Source organism: Theropithecus gelada, chromosome 3, assembly GCF_003255815.1.
Source record: "Theropithecus gelada isolate Dixy chromosome 3, Tgel_1.0, whole genome shotgun sequence".
NCBI lineage: Eukaryota > Metazoa > Chordata > Mammalia > Primates > Cercopithecidae > Theropithecus > Theropithecus gelada.
Window position 1 is genome coordinate 78,758,976 of NC_037670.1, and position 21,335 is coordinate 78,780,310.

At 40.2% G+C, this 21,335-nt stretch overlaps 1 protein-coding gene across 2 annotated transcripts in view; it reads right to left on the bottom strand.

The window, feature by feature from the left end:
- BMPER (BMP binding endothelial regulator) overlaps window positions 1-21,335 on the bottom strand; it is a 247,971-nt gene that overhangs the window by 85,439 nt on the left and 141,197 nt on the right. For both annotated transcript variants that reach the window (XM_025381030.1, XM_025381031.1), the window contains 4 exons: window positions 17,104-17,213; window positions 13,773-13,913; window positions 10,921-11,025; window positions 7,004-7,049 (listed from right to left, as the gene is read on the bottom strand). In XM_025381030.1, coding sequence (XP_025236815.1) covers window positions 7,004-7,049; window positions 10,921-11,025; window positions 13,773-13,913; window positions 17,104-17,213 — 402 coding nt within the window. The remainder of the gene's footprint in view (window positions 1-7,003; window positions 7,050-10,920; window positions 11,026-13,772; window positions 13,914-17,103; window positions 17,214-21,335) is intronic.

Here is a 21,335-nt window from a genome sequence, read left to right on the forward strand (position 1 = left end):
TCGCATATCTTTTTCTATATAAAATGCATTCTTTCGAAATTAAGCAAGAAACTAGCTTTTAATTGAATTATGTCATAATGCTACATCTATATTAAAAATAGATTTCCCAGGCAAAAATCCAGAGAGGCCTATAGAATGAATACTGGATTAGGAGATTTTTAAAAAGATGCAAGTCCTCATCCCAGCTCTTTCAGTTAGTACTGCTGTGAGTCTCAGTTTCCTCACCTGCAAAGTGAGATGTCTGACCTCATATTAAGATGCCTTCACTTACAAATTTCCTGATGCTAAATGGTGATGAGCTCCAGAGGCAGGGCAACTCTGCTCTTACCCATTCCTGGTGGAGATTATACAGAGTTATTTCAAGTTTAAAACTATATGTACTTAAAAAGAAAATTTGGGGAGATCTTCACTTGACCCCAGTAACTTGAGTTACCAAGAGAAAAAAAAAACTGGAAAAACTAGTAGACATGGAAAACAAACAAAATGGAAAACCAAGCCAGTTTGATTTGTCAGTGAGCTCAGAGCATACCAACCACCACTTCTCTGTATTTGAGCAGAAAGACGGAGATGCCACAGTAGAAGAAAGCCTGGGGACTTGAGTCTCCATTTCCACCATGGTGTGGTTGGAGGGACAACACTGTTAATTGGAAATTCCTCTTAAAGTCCTTCACCAGTCTACAATTCTTACAAGTTGTAAAGCCCTCCAGGCCTTCTCTTCCCCTTCTTAACTTCGACTGGTTATCAAACTGTACAAAATGACAAGGAAGCTAAGGGAAGTGATTCCAGACCAAGCTTTCGGGCCAGCTACCCGGTTGGAATTCAAGCTCCACAACTACCTTGAGCATCCTTCTTAACCTCTAAGCCTCAGTTCCTTCAACTGTAAAATGGAGCTAACAGCACTATTTGACCACAAGACAGCTGTGATAATCAAATGAAACTAAATGAGACTGCCCAAGATAGTGTTTAGAGACGGCAGATGCCAAATAATTATTAGCTGTTGCTGTTGCTGATGGTACTACCGTTGTACTATTGCTATTATTGTTATCTATGGATGATGACAGTGGTGATTGTCAATTCATCAAATAATCACTTATCAAGGACTTACTGAGTACTAACACCCTGTGGGAACTGACAGTAGGTGGTAGAGAAAAGGCGATTCCTAATAACTTCAGTTTCCTTCAACTCTGTACTAATTTACAGCAAGAAAAATTAAAGTAACAATATTCCTTAGAGCAGAACAGCATATAAAACAGAAAACAAACTGATTTCCTCATGCTCCTTCCAGCCTGGTTTCTACCGGTGTGGGATCTCCCAGCCGCCATGTGTGGTACAGCGGGTTTTATTTGCCACCCCTGTCTGCTGTTTGGGCCTGAGGAGCAGTGTCGAGTCTGACTCCAGATGCTGGAGCAGAAACTTCAGTGGCCACTTAGCTTAACACCTCCTTGGCAGGGCTAAAGTCAACACCACAAATTCTTATTCTACAAGCATCTTGAGCTCTGGTTTCGAATTTCCTTGCTTTCCTGAGTTAAGGACAGACTCTTGGTGTTAAGGGACCTGGAGTTGCTTACAGCCCCTGAGGCCAGAAACCTTGCTCAAACACAAAATCACTAATTTGCAGAACCTCTGTCAGTGGAGATTTCTCATAAAATGGGCCCCTACGTTACTATTTCATTATTTTTTTTCTAGGGAAATAAATGAAATTGTTGTTATATTCTCCCCCTCCTACAGCCACTCTGTTTAATTGGAGCTACCTGTACGCATCCCAGAGGGCTTACGTCAGATGTGCCAAAATGAGTGGCTGTGGTGGGTGCAGGCAGCAGGCAGGGCCCCTAGGAGAGCAGGCACACCAAAGCAGCCTGCACACAGCTGGAAACTAACCCTGGGGGGTTTAAAACGTCACCTGGCAACTGTGAGCCTCCTCCCACCCTGAGCTGCTGAAATTTGATATTTCCTGTTACTTGTGGGACATGTAGTTGAGGTTATTTCAATTAAATGCACATCTGTGCTCGGCATATTCAATCAGCCTCAGTGTTATGTAATCATGAACTTGTGTTTTAAGCTGGGAATCTGATGGTTAGGTCTGATGTAGCTACAGGTACAGCTTAATGAACCTATGACAGCAGGGACTGGGCATGCACGTCTGGGCTGCCTTTGTCTCTGCTTTTGTAGATGGCTGAGAGATTAAATTTTCTCATATACTCAATCTGTCAATCTCAGTCTCTCTCTCTGCCCCTCCCTCCATCCCTCTCTCCCTCTCTTTCTCTATACACACCTCACACGCACCGTTCTTGTTAGTGACAACTTTCACACTGTATTATGTATGTCAGAAAACAGATATCTTGCCAGCAAAGAATTTATCTGATTCAGGTCTCTGTTGGGTGGTTAGATCAAGATTCTACCTACTATTTGCCAACAGGCAGTAAAACAACAACTTGCATAAACAAAATGCTACACACAAAACAGGCGAGTGGCCTCCCTGTCAGCTACTCCGTGCTTATGTGAGCCCAGCCGAGGCAAGTCCAGACTGACTTAAGGCTAGAGCCTCACACTTTGGCAAGAAACAGCATTTGCAAGAAAGCTTTATAAAGTTTGTGTAGCCTACTCCAAATATTTTATTTTAAATAAATCATCAAAATCAAATCTAATTCTTTTCAGTTGAAAAGGGAGAAAGAGAGGCTGTTCCATGTTATAAAAAGACAGTGATGCTTTTTCATACTTCCTTCAGGTCTGATTTTCAGAGGACTTTTGTTCCCCTATTTTGAGAGAGTCATCATTGCTCCTTCAGGCCAACCCTACAAAAACTGTCCTACTGTGGGTAGGACAACAGTTTGTGCCTCCTCTATTATTTCTTACCTACAGAATTGTAAATTACCATTACTGCTGACTGTTATAAGGAGAGACCCGTAAGAATGTTCTCACATGTGCTTCAAGTTTCCTCTTCGTTACTCCTTTCAAAGATCTGAGACAGCCCCCAAACACTACCAAGATTAAAACTAACCCAGGCAATAAGTGAGAAATTCTGTGGGATTTTAGGAACAGATAATGTAATGCCATTACCGCTGGAAATAATGCAACATTCATTTAACTACCACAGGTAACCAAAATAAATTGGAGAGTATTTGAAGCTCTGTAATCAATCCATTTAATTTACATATGCATTTATTTGTGCATGGATGTATTCTTGCCTCCTTTCAGAAAAGGGTTGGAAGCAGCTTACAAACATACAAAGTAAATAGTTGAAAACATGTAAGAGTGGACATATATGATGAAGCCAGGAGTAAGCCTATTACTCAAAACCTGCATGCTTTTAGAGGTGGAGTACAAATTTATTTTTAGCTTCCTAGCAACAAAAGTAAAGATAGTAACTTTTTAAAATCATTCAAGATATAATTATGCCTTCATAATTTGTTGCAGGGTTAGAGAATTAAAATACGGAAACATACTCAATTAAACCCAGAGGCTTCTAAGCTCACTTTACTCTCCTACTGCATCTAATCCACAGGTGTTGAGGGTTAGTTAGTGCTACTAGTACCACAGGTGCTCATGTCTGCATTCACCCATGCTGTTTCCTCTATTTGGAATGCCTGTGGCACCCAACAGGGGTAATTTTGCTCCCCAGGGGACATTTGGCAATGTCTGGAGATATTTTTGGTTGTCACAACCTTGCAGGGGATGCTACTGGCATTTAGTGGTTAGAGGCCAGGGATGCTGCTAAAGATCCTGTAATGCACAGGACAGCCCCACAACAGAGAATGATCTGGCCAAACTCTCAGTAAGACTGAGGTTGAAAACTCTGCAGTAACATCATGGAGAGTGAGTGTGTGTGTGTGTGTGTGTGTGTGTGTGTGTGTGTGTGTCCAAGAGAAAGAGGGAGAGACTGTATGTGTTTTAATAAGACATAAATTAGTTGTTTTTCTGGCTTTAGAAAACACTAGACTTTTTTGTAGTTTCATCCTTGCTTTCTCTGCTCTAGAAATCCATTTTTCAAGAGAGCTTGCATAATTTACAAAGGAGGAAAAAATGTGCCCAAAGGTTTGTTTTGAATCCTGGATATAATGACAAAGAAATTTCAAAGTAGGAGGTCTCGAAGCCACAGCTAAAGGACATCAGAATAAATTTACCTGAATGTGCTATGAAAAACTGGGCATTGCTTAAAAATTGGAAGTCAGCCCATCTCTTAACTCAATCTGAACAAATAAGCCTCGCCAAATAGAATGCGTTTTACAGCAATGATGGAAGAACTGCTAGAGAGCAGGAGAGAGTAAACAGATGGAAAAAAACACCAAAGGAAATTGAGAAATAGCCATCTGATGATATAATTGAGACTTGGACAGAGAACCACATGCATGGGCTCTTCCAGCACTGACTGACCTGCTCCATGCAGGTGCAGAGTCACTGTCCTCCCGGTGCCCCTCCAGCTGGGTGGTTTTCTCCCTTGCCAATTGCCTCTCTCAGTGATAGAAGGCATGAGCTTATTCACGTGGTTAACACAATATGGTACTTAATATTACCAGTTTAAAGCTTGCTCCTATTTTATAATACCTTTCCTTCCATTTGTATTCTTTTCTTTTTCTTTATGATGTCACCAGTTTTCTAGACATGGAAAGTCCAGCTCATAATGAATAAACTAATAACATAATGTAGCTTTTCTCTCAACTATCTCAATAATCACCTATTTGATCCTTGCAAAATAAAGTCAAATAATTCAAGATTTAGACTGTTTCTTACAAGATTGGCTTTTTTTTTTTTTTTTTTTTTTTTTTTTTTTTTGAGACAGAGTCTCGCTCTGTCATCTAGGCTGGAGTGCAGTGGCATGATCTCGGCTCACTGCAACCTCTGCCTCCCAAGTTCAAGCTATTCTGCCTCAACCCTCCTGAGTAGCTGGGATTTCAGGCCCACACCACCACGCCCATCTAATTTTTGCATTTTTAGTAGAGATTGGTTTCACCTTGTTGGTCAGGCTGGTCTCAAACTCCTGCCCTCAAGTGATTTGCCCTCCTCAGCCTCCCGATTACAGGCATGGGATTACAGGCATGAGGTACTGCGCCCAGCTGGTCATATGTTTTTATGAAGCTGCTAAGCAGTGATCCTGCCTGACAACAATGTGATTGGCAGATGTAATGAGTCTGTGCTCATGCAAATTGAAAGAGTTAACTGGAAAATAAGAGTCATTCCTATGAGGTCTGTCTCTGCTTCGACTAGGAGACACTTTATGGGGAAATGCAAACATCTCCATTGACATGGACACAGAGGAAAACTTCATCAATGTAGACTCTATTCTGCTCATCCAGAAAGGAATTAACTGGAAGGCAGCCTCTGACCCATCCATAAACAAACCCTTTCCTCAGGGTTTCTGGGAGGATGATTAAATGTATTAGATTGTACACGTGTTTTTAAATCAACCGGTGTGTTAATCATAGCTAATTTGTCTTCCTGCATTATTCTCTACTAAGTCATATTTCATTGGCCTCCTTTGAGTTATTTTATTTACTTCATTATCTTTAAAGTAAACCCTTTTTATTAAATCTATAATTAAATTTTCAGTAATTCAACCAGCATTTTATCTAATATGTAACTATTTAATAGCTCTCTGCTTCTAAAAATAGTAACATGTATAGTAGATAAATATTATATTTAATAGTTTTATATAAATACACACACACACACATAATGACCCTGCATATCTATTGTCCAAAGGTACTAATCAATTAAAAAAACAACAGAGTCTAGTATTCTAGTAATGTAAACTCTATTTTAGAGAAGTGGAAAGAACAAACCTGTGCCCATGTGAAAGCCGCTTTCAACTGTCTTCCAGTCCACTTCTCTAAACATAACTGGCTCATAAAATACGCTGATAGATTTTATGACTTTGTTAATCCTACTTATCATACATGGGAACTAACTTGACAGTGACATTACTAATACGCCTCTTTCAGTAAAACACTCCAGGAAGCTATCTCAAAACCATATGAATTTCAGGAGGACTAAAACGGCAATTTGCTAATAGATCTAGGCGTATGTCTACATGTGGGACTGATATGAAGCTATTGCTATGCTCTGTCTGGATGATCAGTAGTACAGTCTCAGGCGGCTTTCAGAATAGGCCATGCTTAGAAGGAACTTTCAAGAATACAGTTAAAAACAGTCATGAATCACACACAACATTTTGGTCAATGATGGACCACATATAGGACTGTGGTCCCATTGGAATATAATACTGTATTTTTACTACACCTTTTCTATTTAGATACACAACTACTTACCATGTGTTACAATTGCCTACAGTATTCAGTACAGTGACATGCTATACAACTTTGTAGCCTAGGAGCCACAGGCTGTACCATATAGGCTAGGTGTATAGTAGGTTATACCATCTAGGTTTGTGTAAGTGTACTCTATGATATTCACACAACAACAAAATCGCCTAAGGATGCATTTCTCAGAAGGCATTTCACATCCTGTTAAGTGACACATGACTACATAATAAGATGGCAAAACCATCAGCCCAATGACTTCTTGTTTTCTCTTTGCCAACAACAAGACTGGATGCACCCAGGTGACGTGGTGATGAGGTGGGGGTGGGGTGAGGGAGCAGAAAGTGCAGCTGTTTGGTTTTATAATGGGAGAAGGAAAGCCCCTCCTAGACTTTGTATAATGTTTGGTTTTACCGGATAGCATTATCTTAACCGCGATGACTACAAATGCTATTAGCAGTTAAAATGCACATTAAGTTATCTGGTCCTTTTTAAAACCTAATCAAACCATTTATCTTCTTAATTTCTCATAGCAACAAATTCTGATGGAAGTATCTATATTTGTCTCAATTGTACTTCTGTGGGAGAATTACAATTGACGTAAAATGTCTGTAGGGAGGTCAGATGATCACATCCTATATATACCTACAAAAATAAAATGTGGGGGAAACATACACCCCTATTTTTCTTGTCGCACTATAAAATGCAAAACAAATACTAATAGCACATTTTCAAAGGAATAAACTTACTTTCGGTGCAAATAGGACAGCATCCTTTTCTGTTGAGAATTTTGCCCTAATCAGAAGAAAAACAAATAAAAAGTTAATGTTAAAAGAAAAAATGGTCTGCTGAGGACAAATATCTTTTAAAAATCTAATACAAGATAAACCAATGAAATCAGTCCAAGCTGTACTTGAACTCAATGCCCAGATGGTGGTGATGATGTTGAAAATGAAGTTTCAAGTATCAGCTTCTAAGGCCAGGCAAAGTCATTCAGTAAACTTTCCTGTTTTTATCCTCCAAGAAATATAATACCTAAAGGGCTCACTAGTGTGATTTTTCTCACATGGAAGGAAGATGAAGACAGTCTGGACTCAACCTTTTCATTGGTATCCAAATGTAGCCCTTTAGAGACCAAGGGCACACACATAGAAATGAGAATTATCTGTCAAACTATAGATCCCTAGAAGACCTTCTTTCTGTCTTTGCTTGTTGGAGAAGCTTAAACAGTAAACTGTAATCCAAACTCAGGAATCATCAGCCCTATGGATATGGGCAATATCTGTGCTACAGATCAGATTCAGTCAGATTTCTTGTTTCAGAAAGTGGCAGGTTGTCCATGTTGAATAACTGTTATGCACTCAAAGCCAAAGAAGCTGAGAATTTTGAAACACTGGGTAATGTTTCATTACCTTTCTGGAAATACACTGCAATTTCCTACACTGCACGTCTTTTAAGTCTTTTTAATGCATGACATTTAAAGGAGGTGACGTATTCTTAGGACTCATATCAGAAAATTAGTTGTCTTATCTCCGACTCAATGGTTAATCACAGAGAAAAGAAATGTAGAAGAAGTTTAACATTTAGAGAGCACTTGTTATATAACAAACATCTTATTCGATATTTTACTTATGTTACCCAATGTCGGGTTAGTGATAAGGATTTAATGAGTTAATACTTATGACCTATTAAGATTTAATGAACATTAGAGATTTCATAATCACTGTTATTAAGATGCACAAGAACCTTATGAGCTGAGTATTTCTCTTTTTATAGGTGAAGAAATTGATGTCATGCAACACAAGGGTAGTAGAACCAAAAATCAAACCTAATTTTGTCTGACCCTAAAGGACATTTTCTTCCCCCTGCAGAGTTTTGTCCTCTTGAGTCCTTTCTCTTTAAGATAATTTAATATTTATCATCTGCTATATGCTAGACTGAGTGCTATGCATTCCTCATACTTTATCATTTAAATTTCACAATAACCCTCCACACGCGGTTGTCCTTATCCCCTGTTTACAGGGAACTAAGGAAACAGACCACGGAGAGGTTGCCAAGGCTCATGTCAAAGCCACACGGCTCACACACTGCTCATTCACTCACTTACTACTGGTCAGTTCCATCAAGAGTAGGCTTAAGTACTCAAAAAGAAAAAAATCAGATTGACTTAAAGGATTCTGGTAAATTATTGAAGATCTTTAATCAGGTCTGATTTGTTTTTGCATCAGCTAGGCCTAAAATGATACATTAAAGGCTTTGACAACTTTGAGTGAGACTTAAAACTCAGTCCCAGCCAGCCATCCCATAGTGCGGGAGCATCACGACATATTTTCATTGCCTAGAGCTCTGCTGTCAATTGTAATTTGGCACAGGGGTCTCTTTTGGTTTCTCAAGACTGAAAGCAGTTGCAGATGAAGCCAAATGAGGTCAGCTCAGGCCGAGGGAATGACGGCCCCAAGAGGATTAAGGTGCTCTATCCCAATGCAGCAGAGCCGCCTTAAAGCCAAGGCCCCAACCAAACATGACTACAATTCCCTACATCCACATCTCAGTGGAAACTTCCATCTCTCGTCTTCAGAAAATGAAAGTGGCAGTGATGATATCACTAAATTAGATGGGGGAATAAATCAGGTACAAGCTGCAAAGTCAGAGCACCTGGGTAATATGCAATTAGCTGTAAGACTCTGGTCATGCTGCAGGCTCATCCATAAGCAGGGTCTAGAAATAGCACCCACCTCAGAGGGGTGACGTTAGCATTAAATGAGATTAGCGTTGTGACTATAAAATCTCAGTACGTATTAGAGATGGAGAGATGACAGTGTCCTGATGACCCAGTCCCCACTGCAGCCCTCATAGCCCTTCTCACAAATGGCACTCCTTTGCATCTAGGGGAGTTGCAGGATGGCGGGGTGGGGAGCGGGGGCAGGACAGGATGGACAGGGAATCCAATCATAAAACCCTTCTTCCACAAGAGACATTTACATCTGGAAAAAGAGATATGCAGTAGCCAGGAAAGACAGAGCAGGGAATACAAGCTACTCTCTCTCTCTCTCTGTTTTTTTTTTTTTTTCCCCCAAAATTTCCCCAGGCAATGTAGGGGAGGGGAAGTAAGTTTTTAACAAGATTTCCATGGTAGATAGAGCCGAGTTATCTTCCAAAGATCTCCTGCGGGCCCCTGAGAAGGGAAAGTGTGAACTGGAGGAGTGGTTGGAAGGAAGCCTAGAAATAAAAAGGTGGTCCCTCAGGCAGGGGCCTTGGCAGGGGCACCAACAAGCTTTGACAAGGCGTGGAGGGGGTGGGTGGGGCAGGGAAAGGCCTCTGCTTGGAGGGATGGATGCCCCTGGCCCAAATGTGGTCTACAGTGATGGAAGGCTAATGAGACACCAGTGACATAAAGAACGTTGACCTCCCCCCGCCCTCCCCTCCCCCAGCAAGAGCACAATGAAAACTATCAATCCAGCTACAAGTGGCAAAATTCAAGTGAAGCTGGAAACTCCACGGTGGCCTGCTGAGGCTAGTTACTTGAGCCACCAGGTTGGCACAGCATCCTGTTTTTGTCTTGTAGAATAAGGAAGCCCATTATTACTAACATGTGCTGCAAGAGTTCATTAGCAGCGAGGGTTCCCAGAGGACTGGCATAAATGATGTGATCCCATTTTTCCCAATGAATATTTATAAGCAGACCGTGTTCAAGTCTACTTATTGTATCTTCTTTTTTTTTTTTTTTTCTTTTATGGGAGGCTTTCAGTTTTATGTCTGAGGCTTTTTAAAGCAAGACTAATTAGGGTGTTTTTTTTTTCTCTTCTTTTCCTCTCCTCTTTATTCAGTTGTGCAATAGCAACAGCTGTTGTTTTTTTGTGCCTCATTTGGCACTCAAGTAAAAACAGCAACTTTTGTTTATAATAATAACAGATGTGAATAAAATTAAAAGCTGTCTATAACAGAGAAGGGAGGACATGTCCTGAATATATGGATATATTTTTTCATTCACGGGAAGGTATTGAATAGGGTTGACGTTTTCCCAAAATGTATAAAACTTTAAAAGGTTTCAAGTTGCTGAGGTGAATTCAATGAATCTCATGCTTTAGAAGATAATGGTTGTTTTATTCAGTGTGCTGGAGCTATGAGTTTTTGAAAAGAGATATTTCCATAAGGATGCTATTTCCATTTGGGGCTACAACGGAGGCCAGGATTAGAGAGAGAAAACTTCAGCAAAGAAATTGGGGATGCTGTGAGGCAGGAGAAAACCCTTGTGGAAATATTAATAAACAACCACATGTTACTTTGAATGTCTATAACAGGAAAGCTCTGATTTGAGAAGGGAGAGAAAAGAGGAAAAGGCAAAAGACAGTTACGATGCTAAACAAAACCTGGCAAAAGAAAGCAAAGAAACAGATCTTGCAGGAGTTGGAGAAGTTTTACAGAATGAATGGGAGAAGTCAATAAGAAATCAGAATTCGGACAAGAGCAAAGCAAAAGCTATTTTCATGCAAGGATAAAATCTGCAAAAAGAATGAGCAAACTTTGCAAGGGGCATTTGGCTACTCAGGAATGTGGAGGCTTTGGGGGAGCTGGAGTCGGTGTTTGGAAGATGGCATGCGACCGTGCCACACACAGGACATTTCTCAAGACACTGAGGTAAAGTCGATCTGCATTCCAAACGTACCTGTGGGCAGCTACTGATGGGAATGCACTGCTTATTGCGACACTCCGTCCTGCCTTTCACACAAGCACAGATGGTACAATTGATAGAGGACCACATCTCTCCATCCTACAAGAGAGGACACAGGATCCTGTCAGCAGCTGGAGGCTGACAGGAGTTGAGGCAACAGACTGTAATCTCTCCATGGAGGAAAGCATTTCTTGCCCTGAGTGAGGGATGCCATCATTAGACTAAATGACTCAGGTGTTTGTATGTACCCAACTGATTTAAGATAAAGATCAGTGAAGATTTCAGATTGTGTGCAAGCGTGTGTGTGTGTGTGTGTGTGTGTGTGTGTGTTCCTCCTCCTGGATATAAAAATAATTATTGTGTGTTTAACCAAGGCATATTTACATCTTGTTGTCAATCATTGTTTACTTAGCTGCACCCTAGGGGAAAACCAAGCATGAATTTTCATACATGATACAATGACAGTAATCTAATTTTCCCCTGTTTGATAAGACTAAAATATTTAAGCCATCCCAAGCACCAATAGTTAATTGAGATGTCCAGAGATGGTTAATTACCAGATGTGCCATGGTTCTGGCCCATATGGGACATGCATAAAAGAGAGGCTAATTCAAATGACTCCCAGCGCTCAGACAGACACTTGATGGGCAAGTCACTGAAAATGCAGAGCTCAGAGAGAAGACTCCAAGTGCCATAGATATCCCATCCCTGCCTATCTAGTTCTCTCCTCTCAAAAAGCAGGGCAGCACTTTGGGATTCATTTCCTGGACTAGATCCTTGCTCAGACAGAAAGAGCTATTTAAGGAATTTCTTTCACTCATGAAATGTATAATCTGTGAATGCCAAATACACAAAAAGCCCTTGTACCTCTGGAGGATAGGCAGGGATGTGCATCCTTGCTTGTGGGTAAAAAAGATCACAGACAACAGAGTTGGGGTGAAAACAAAACAAGGATTCCTTCCTGAGCTTGCAGATCCAAGAAGCAGATTTTTGTTAAAAACAGAAACAGCTGAGATATTGGATGATTCCCCTACCTCTTTCCCTTCCTGACTTTTTGAAGCTATTTTAAGGACTGTCTACCCTCTAGTGCCTTTCAAGAGAGAAAGACCCGACTGAATCTGCCTTAAAGGACACCGGACTGTTCCAAGTTCTCTGAGTACACATTTCTAGGAATCCGTGTCTCCGTGAATAATTTTAAGCCTCAGTCATTTAAAGGAACCGTTTTTACAAGGTGACTTACAAGTGTATTGCAGTGGGGCGTGGTGGCTCACGCCTGTAATCCCAGCACTTTGGGAGGCCAAGGAGGGTGGATCACAAGGTCGGGAGTTCAAGGTCAGCCTGACCAACATGGCGAAACCCCATCTCTACTAAAAATACAAAAATTAGCCAGGCATGGTGGCGTGTGCCTGTAATCCCAGCTCCTCAGGAGTCTGAGGCAGGAGAATCGCTTGAACCCAGGAGGTGGAGGTTGCAGTAATCCGAGATCATGGCAATACACTCCAGCCTGGGCGACAGAGCGAGACTCCATCTGAAAAAAAGAAAGAAAGAAAGTGCATTGCACACAGCACCATAGTGAGAGTGAGGCTGTTTCATCTGGATGTTCTGGAGACAGAGGAGGAGGAGACTTTACATCAAGAGGACATATGAGCATCTCTGAAAGCCTGGTGTAAATACAACACACATGCCTCCCTCTTCACTGGGCATGATACCTTAGGTCTTTTTTTGTCCTCAATTGTTTTCTCTTTTTTAATTTATTTTATTTTATTTTTAGTTCTGGGGCACATGTGCAGGATGTGAAGGTTTGTTACATAGGTAAACGTGTGCCATAGTGGTTTGCTCCACCTATCAACCCATCACCTAGGTATTAAGCCCAGCATGCATTAGCCATCCTTTCTAATACTCTCCTTCCCTCTACCCTACCCCCCAACAGGCCCTATGTGTGTTGTTCCCCTCCCATGTCCATGTGATCCCATTGTTCGGCTCCCACTTACAAGCGAGACCATGTGACACCTCATGTCTTCTTACTGTTCCATCAGAACCAAGACCTCTCCCTCCAACTACTTCAGCGTGATAGGAAGTCTGGCTCAGTGCAGCATGCCTGCAGAGCTACCACAACTGACTTGTTTATGTGGGTCTTGATTCTCACGGGTATCATGAGGTGACACCTTCGATACACAGTGATTTGACTCCTTCCACCCCTAGGGAAAATGGACTAGGTAGGAGGTACTTTGGACAAAGCCAACCATCTTTCATTTTGAAGTTTAAATGGCCATTGCACTGTTTCCCACTTGGGGTCCTCAGAAAATAATGTAAAATGCACCTGAGATTGGTAACAGATGGCCAAAAGACAACCTTTTCCATTCAGCTGGGCAGAGCTCTCTCACCTGGCTCAACTACGTACGCTGTTCACATCCTTATCTGAATATCTTCCAAATGAAAAAATTTTTATTTGCAAAGGTAGCTTTGTGGAAAACTTCTAAAAGCATCAAGCTGTATAGATCCATCAGGATCTTGACAGGGATCATCACGTTGACAAGTGTCATTGAGCATCTCCAATGAGAAGAGGTACTCCCAGGTATTCAGGCAGGTTTTACAGGCTTAACATATTTCAGCAAAAATATAGTCAAGAAAAACATCTTTCAGACGGTTGATTCTCTGCACTTGATTCTAACTATATATGTATATATAATACTGTAATATAAATACATTCTATTAATATATGCACACATATACATTTGTATATGTATATAGAAATTATGGGATAACCCAATTTGCCTCGTGTCTGGAGCTTTTTAATTGTCAGCATAGTAATACAGGAGTTCCCACGTGCTTGTCTCATGACATACCCGGAAAATCTTGTTGCCAAATTTGCACACTTTGATGTCTTCTGGGGGCACTCGTAGGAGGCACACTTCACAGCAGCCCTTCTGGCCTTGGTCGCAGCCACCAGGGTGGGAGCACTTCTTCTTGCAAACCACAGTAGAGTCCTAGGGGCCCAAAGGCAAACTAGAAATTAAAAATGATTCTCACCTCTACCAAACATCCTACCTGGCCTTCCTTTCATAACCCATAACTGTCTGTGTCAAAGTCTGTAAGGTACCATATTTTAATGTATTGCAATAAATATTTCATTCACTTCAAAATGTGATTTGTTGATTAAGTATCTAGACCAGAATATGAGGGCACTATGAAAACTATGGCACGCAACCCCTCCTTCCCAAGGATTTATGATTTCACGTTCCAGAGACTGATGAGCCCACTCCACCAGCCTGTGGCAAGACCGCCCAGCTCCCCACGAACCACCAGTTTCCTTCTTCCTGCCCTCTACCTCTTCGCAACCTGCACTAATAGTGCTCTCTTGGGTCTCCTCCATGGCTTTATGCCACCTTTTGGAGCTTAACGTAAAGGCACAATATCTTTGGTCAGAAAGTAAAAGTTAAGAGCAAATGCACCACCTCAGGACAAGATTCCTCAAGTGTGTTCTGTGCTAACCAAGGAACTTAACGAACAGTTTCAAAACTGGACCTGGGTTCCAGACCTCTACTGGAGTGGAGTGACTTTGACCAGGCCACTTATCCACTGAAGGTGAAGAGTTGATATCATCTGTAAGTTAAAGAAGTATGATTTGATTTCAAAAAGAAGTGCTCTTCTGCCTATTGTTTCTCAGGTTTACTGTGCCTCTTAAATGTAAAATACCCGGCACATAGAAACTATTATAAACCAACTTAAATTGGAAAATAAATAATCCTTTGTCAAGCCGCATATCCTGATTTCTTGTTTAAAAACAAGGGCACTCCCTACCTCTCAAACAAGGCATACTTCACTGTAGATCTCCCTGCTTTCATTGTGTATGTTTGTGTCTGTGTGGAGAGAGAAAGCACGCTTTATGTACATATCATTAGACTGTGGTGCCTAGCACTGTGTTAAACAATGAGAATTCAAATACAGAGATGCATAAATGTACTTCTGTCCTCAAGGGGTTCTCCACAATGTAAGAAGGGAGATAACCGTGTAATCAAGCAAATTGCAATTATAATGTGGTAAACACAACTCTAGCAAAGGTGTAAAGATAGCAAAGACAAGGGGAAAGTTACCCATCCAGGTAAGTCAGGAAAGCCTCTCAGGTTGTATGACACCTGAGATAGGCTGTTATGGATGAAGAAGCATCTGCTAAACAAATTTAAAGATGGTAATAACATTGCTGGTAGAGGAATTGTCAAATTTGATGGCATAGAGACCTGAAACCATCCTGCATGCAGAAAAATACAATTGACACTTGAGCAACATGGATTTGAACTGCAAGGGTCCACTTACACTCAGAAATTTTTTCAATAGAAGTTACATCAAGTGTGCCTGCCTTTCCTGCCTCTCCTTCCACTTCCTCTGCCTCTTCTATCCCTGAGACAAGACCAACCTCTCCTCCTCTTCGGTTTAGTCAATGTAAAGAAGATGAAGACCTTTATGATAATCAACTTCCACTTATTAAATAGTAAATATATTTTATCTTCCTTGTGATTTTTTAAATAACATTTTCTTTTCTCTAGCTTACTTCGTTATAAGAATACAGTATTTAATACATAGAACATACAAAATATGTGTTAATTGACTGTTTATATGATTGATAAGGCTTTTAGTCAACAGTAGGCTATTAGTTAAGTCTTTAAGGAGTCAAAAATTAGACATGGATTTTCAACAGTACAGGGAATCAATATCCCGACCCCCACATTGTCAAAGAGCCAACTGTATTAAATCATATTCAACAGGTTCCTGCACCTGCCATGGAAATCATAAGAAACACTGGAGGGATACTAGAAAAGGAAGCTCAAAGCAGACAGAAAATAATACTGATTACTCAAAATGATTGCAGCTTGATTTTTCAAGCATTTAATATCCCCAAGATGACTGTGAATTCATCCTCTAGTGAAACACTCTTTTGGAGGAAGAGTATTAATTACACTTCCTGCTAAGCACTGAGACGTATTACCTAATCATCTCTCACGGAACCCATGAACCCGAAGCACGGCAAGTATAACTAACTCCCATTCATGGGATGCCTTGCTTTCCTGTGAGCAAGAGAATTGAGAATGTGATATGTTTCATCAAAGGCTCAGTATCCCAAGAGGAAGCTATCTCCTGCGAAATTCTTAGTGGAGAGGAGAAGTCCTGAGAATGAAGGCCAAGGCAAGAAGGGGGTGCTATGTGGTTAGCACAGGATAACACAAACCATGGGAGGAGGAAGAAGCTTCAGTAAGGTATTCTCAGGCTCAGGAATTACTCATGTTTGGTGTTCAGTGGAATGGACAGTTCAGCCCTTACCCAACCACCCCCTGAAGTGGTGCATGCTACTGAACAAAGCATGTAATCAAGAACTACTGAGCTCTAATCCCAGCTATTGACTCATAACTGACATTGAGTAGAGCTCCCCTCTTTCCCTCTCCAGACCTTTAACTATTAAAAACAAACAACAACAACCATCACTACCAAAGTGTATTCTAAACTTGTCAGACAGATGTGATTCATTAACTCACTAATGAATAATCCTAAAGTCCTCCCTGATAAATGTATTTCTTCCTGGCTTCCAAAATAAATGACAGCATAAGTATAGTCTACGAATATGTGATGTGTGTCCCTTTAAAATTCTGAAGCTGTGGAATTATTTATATAGCAGTAATTAGACTTCTGGTTGCCTTTTGAGAAAAAATGAGCAAAGCTTCGAATAAGACATGATACAATAAACAACACATAAATACTCTCTTCCTAAACTGCCAGGTTTATCTTTGTGATGAACTGTAATTCCATGCCTTCCTCTTCTCTTGAATGTGATTAAAAGCAATTTTTATTGCCAGGTGTGTTACAGAATTCATCTTGGATAATTAAAGCCAGAGGGCACTGCCATATGTGTTTGTCTGATTTTAGAAAATCCTCAGAACAGGCCCTCGGAGCCTGATTCTCATTACAAGGAGCTAACTTCTTGGTCCTTAGAAAATGATTGAGCTGCAGTTTGAGTGCTATGTGTAAATTCTTGGTGACCTTGAGTATGATTTTCCTTGTAAAATGGCATCATTAATGCTTCCTCCCAATAAATAACACACCATTGGCTTTGGTTGTGGCTGTGATGCTAACACTGAAACCCAAACCCTATCACTGCTGGACCCCAGGCTCTCAGAGCTGCCTTACCCTGCAGGTGCAAGCTGTGCAGTTATCGTACAGAAATGAGGATCCATTGTCATAAACATCACTTCGAAAGAGGCAGCTCCCAAAAGGGAGGTCAAACACTTTCCTCTGACCTAGAGAGAAACAGAAGCACAGTGTAAGTAAGACAGAATCAGGGATGTCCCATGTTGTCATCAGCGATTTCATCATAGGTCCATTATACATTCTCATAAGACCAAGTAAGGTAAGTCTGGAGCACAAAAATAGAGCCTTGGGTCAGACATGCCTAAAGGATTGCCAGAAGTCATTAGTTTGGACAAAGGTTGTTAAAAAAAGAGTTTGATTCCACAATGAAGCTTGTAAGTTCAACAAATCTATAATGTGTTCATCACAGTGAACCAAAATCACTAAGACATGAGCTCCCCTCATGAAGCTCACCGTCTAGTGAAAAGGCACACTCATCAAAAGCTGTTTCAAAACAACAGTAAAGTAAGTTCTGGAAAGAAGACGATCTAGAAACTGTGCGAATTGGGAGGTCAGAGAAGAATTCTTGGAAGATATAATGCCTGAGGAGCTTCTTAAAGAATGAGTAAAATAATCTAAAAATTGGGTATGGGCAGTGGGGGAGATGGGTGGAGGTAGGAGGAATCAAGATATTTCAAGAAGATCTCGAATGAGCAAAAAGAACTAAAGAAATAATGTTTGCTATGGTTTGAACATTTGTGTCTCCAAAAAAATTCATATGGTAAATTCGAATCACCAATGTAATGGTATTAGGAGGTGGGGTTTTTGAAAGGTGATTAGGTCAGGAGAGCAAAGCTCTCATGAATTAGATTAGTGCCCTTATGAAAGAGGCTCCAGAGAGAACCCTCATCACCATGTGACAGCAAAGTAAGAAGACACTATCTATGAGCCAAAGAGTAAATCTGCTAGCACCTTGTTCTTGGACTTCCCAGCCTCCAAGACTGTGAGAAATAAATTTCTGTTGTTTACAAGCTACACAGTTTATAGTATTTTATTAGACTAAACAGACTAAGATAGCACCTTAGTCATGAAATTACATAAAGGAATAAAGGGTGAAGCTAACTCACACAGAGGCACATGTCAAGTGTCCAGCCTTTCATAGGCATAGTATCTCTGTAGAACTTGCTTGGTTTTCCCTGATGTGAAGACTGGATTGGTGAACGAAAGGACCAAAACAGCAATCCCAAATAAAGAGTACAACCTAATTTCCTCCTTTCTTTTAGTATTTGAGTTTCTACTCCTTGAAGCACATCAAAACATTTCTGCGATGTTACTTTAATTAAAGACTAAGTTAATTCATGTTCACTGATCAAATTTCTATTGATACCACTCTTTCTTCTTGTAAAAACATTAATAGCAATTTCTGTTTATCAGTAGGCCCAATGAAATGCTCAAAATACCTAAACATACTAAATGCTGTTCCCAGAACTAGAATTGTTGGAATAACTGTTAGTGGGAGTCAAGAAAAACATGCTCTCTTCCTATCATAGCCAACCTCAAGGCCAGGATACAATATAGATGCAGAACTAAATCATTAGTTTGGTTCTCACCACCAAGAGCAAACTTGTTGGCCCTCAAAAGGTGGAAGTGAGTTATAATTTGGATCCTACATATGGACTCCCTCGTGACCAATGAGTATGATTTCTCCAGGCCTCACTGACTTCACTCATAAAATGGCATCATCAATACCACATTGCCATGTCACTACCTCTAACTATGGTGTTAATATTGAAGCATACAACCAAAAACTCTTTCATGGCTAGGCATGATTTAGCATGATGATTGTTAATTCCCCAACTAATACAGGTATTATGTGCACACCCAGGTCTTGAGTCTCTTGAACTTCCTAAGAACTGACATAGTAAATTAAAGGATTATCTGCAAAATAAAAAAAAAAAATCATTCTTTCCCTAAATCTTCCTCTAAGGAACCCAAAGAGGTCTACCCTGAAGAATCAGAAAGCTGCACACAGCCTGGATCACATAGATATTGCCCATCCCATTATAATCACTTCTGTCTAATCGCACCTTGGTTTTAGGACATTATAATAAGAAATATGACTGAGCAGTTATTTTTTGTATTTACTATAAAAATGATGGTGAAGTCATTTTTCACTGCTTTAAACATTATCATCCTTTCAATCAATCAATCAGAGATGTATTTCTGTCCTTTAATAATTTAAAATATCTCTGGTTCAGTTGAGTAATTTTTTTAATTGGGATAATCTGGTTTGCCTTTTTACTATCCTTTATCTATATGTGCTTCATGTATTTTGTAAGTGGTCTTAAATCCTTGTTGGCAAAAGGCAGAAGATAAATAAATAGATAGATACAGAGCTCTGTGTAGAAGCTTCATCCTTCACCAATCAAAATGCACCTTCATCATGGCTGAGCTCCACATTGTTTCTGCAGAGGCCCTTCTACCTCTTAGAGTTAATGACCCCTTTCTGCATTCCCATAGCCTGTTGCCTATGCTACCACTATAGCAGTCAATATTGTTCCACAGGTGGAGGAATGGCTGGATTGGTCTATTGATCAATTGATTTATTGATTGATTGACAAACAGACTCTTCAATGTGCTTATCCCCCTGAACAAATGTGACCAATCACTTCAATTCTTTCTCACTAAAATGAAAATTTTACCTAAAATTGTAAATATAAAACTCTTGAAGCAATGCCTGATGTTAATTACACATCCTGAATAAATGGCAGATGGTATGTATTATGATTATTAGAGGTGATATAATTTAAATATGAACCTGGGCTGTGTCAGTGAGAGTGCACTAGGTGCTGCTCTGTGTATATTTTCCTGTGCTGAGACTCTCCATTGAGAATGAGGAAAACAAGGAAAGGAATGTTGCAAAGGCAGAGGTATATCATGTTAACCCTGCCTAAGGGAAAATTTAAGAGCAAAACAGCACCCAATCATCTAAAGTCTAATTAGACTAAGATTTCAGCATCTAGAAAGCATCCTAGTGTTTGCTTTTTTGTCTTTGTATCTTGCTGTGTGGGGATGTTGGTTTTTATCTTCAAAGAGCATAAAATCTTACCTTAATCCCAAAGTCATAATGGTCCAACATAAGATAAAACATTCAAGGGAGTGGTTCAGAGACTTTGTGTACAGCCTGACTTCAGACATTTCCATGTCATTCCACTGGGGTCTAGCCCAACCAAAAAAGATCTCATTTGGAAGAGTTATGATTTTCAAGTTTCTCAAAACTTACTGTTCCTTTTGTAGTATGCCTTATAACCATAAATGAACAGAAAAATCTGCATTCAATACAATAGCTGTTGCTCATATGAGAAGCTTCTGAACTGACACAGCATATCCACAGTACCAGCTTCAAAGCATTAATCAAGCTTACTTATCTTTGGAGCCAGACCCAAATGTCATCCCCTTTGTCATGGCTTTCCTACTTAAGTGGCCACTGCTTCCACCATGGCCCACAGCATGATGATTTGTGCCACACCGAACTGGCTAACCCTATTCCAGGGACACTAATACACACTGGCAACCCAAACAGAACACATAGAAGTGAAAATGTCTTTAATCAGGAGCGTCTAAGCAATTCTCCTTTGCTCTTCTGTTTCACATTTACTTTAAATGTGTGTGTATGTATGTGTGTACGTGTGTGTAGCAGGTGTATGTGTATATGTGTGTTTGTGTGTGTGTAGCAGGAAGGCAATCATTGTTAGATGAAGTTAGCAGGAGAAGCCATCAAAGAGGTGAAAACTCTTAGTTTAACAAAATACCTTTATTTGTCAACTTGGTCATAAAAAATAGAATTCATGGTATGACTGTGCTAACTTGGGAATGAGAAAAATAAATCAACAGGTTGTTTCAGAGTTGAAGACAGTAAACTCTGAAAGGAAGGAGAGAGGATTCAAGGAAAAGGCATGGGCCTTAAGTGACAGGAGCTCAAATAGAAGAGACCATCAGTAAAATTGTACCGAAGGCAAAACAATTAAGACCTTTTAAGAACGAGAGTGCTTAATATCCCATATTATGTTGTTCACTATGCTTCTGTGTAAAATAATCATGCTTACTGCCTGCAAACCCTCAGTGAAATCTGCTCTCCAAGCCTTGACTCAATGGCATCACAGGATGTAAACAGATTTGAGGGGAGATGCATCTAAAAAGACAAAATGATAGAAAGAGAAATAAAAAGAAGGAAGGAAGGAAGGAAAGGAAGGAAGGAAGGAAGGAAGGAAGGAAGGAAGGAAGGAAGGAAG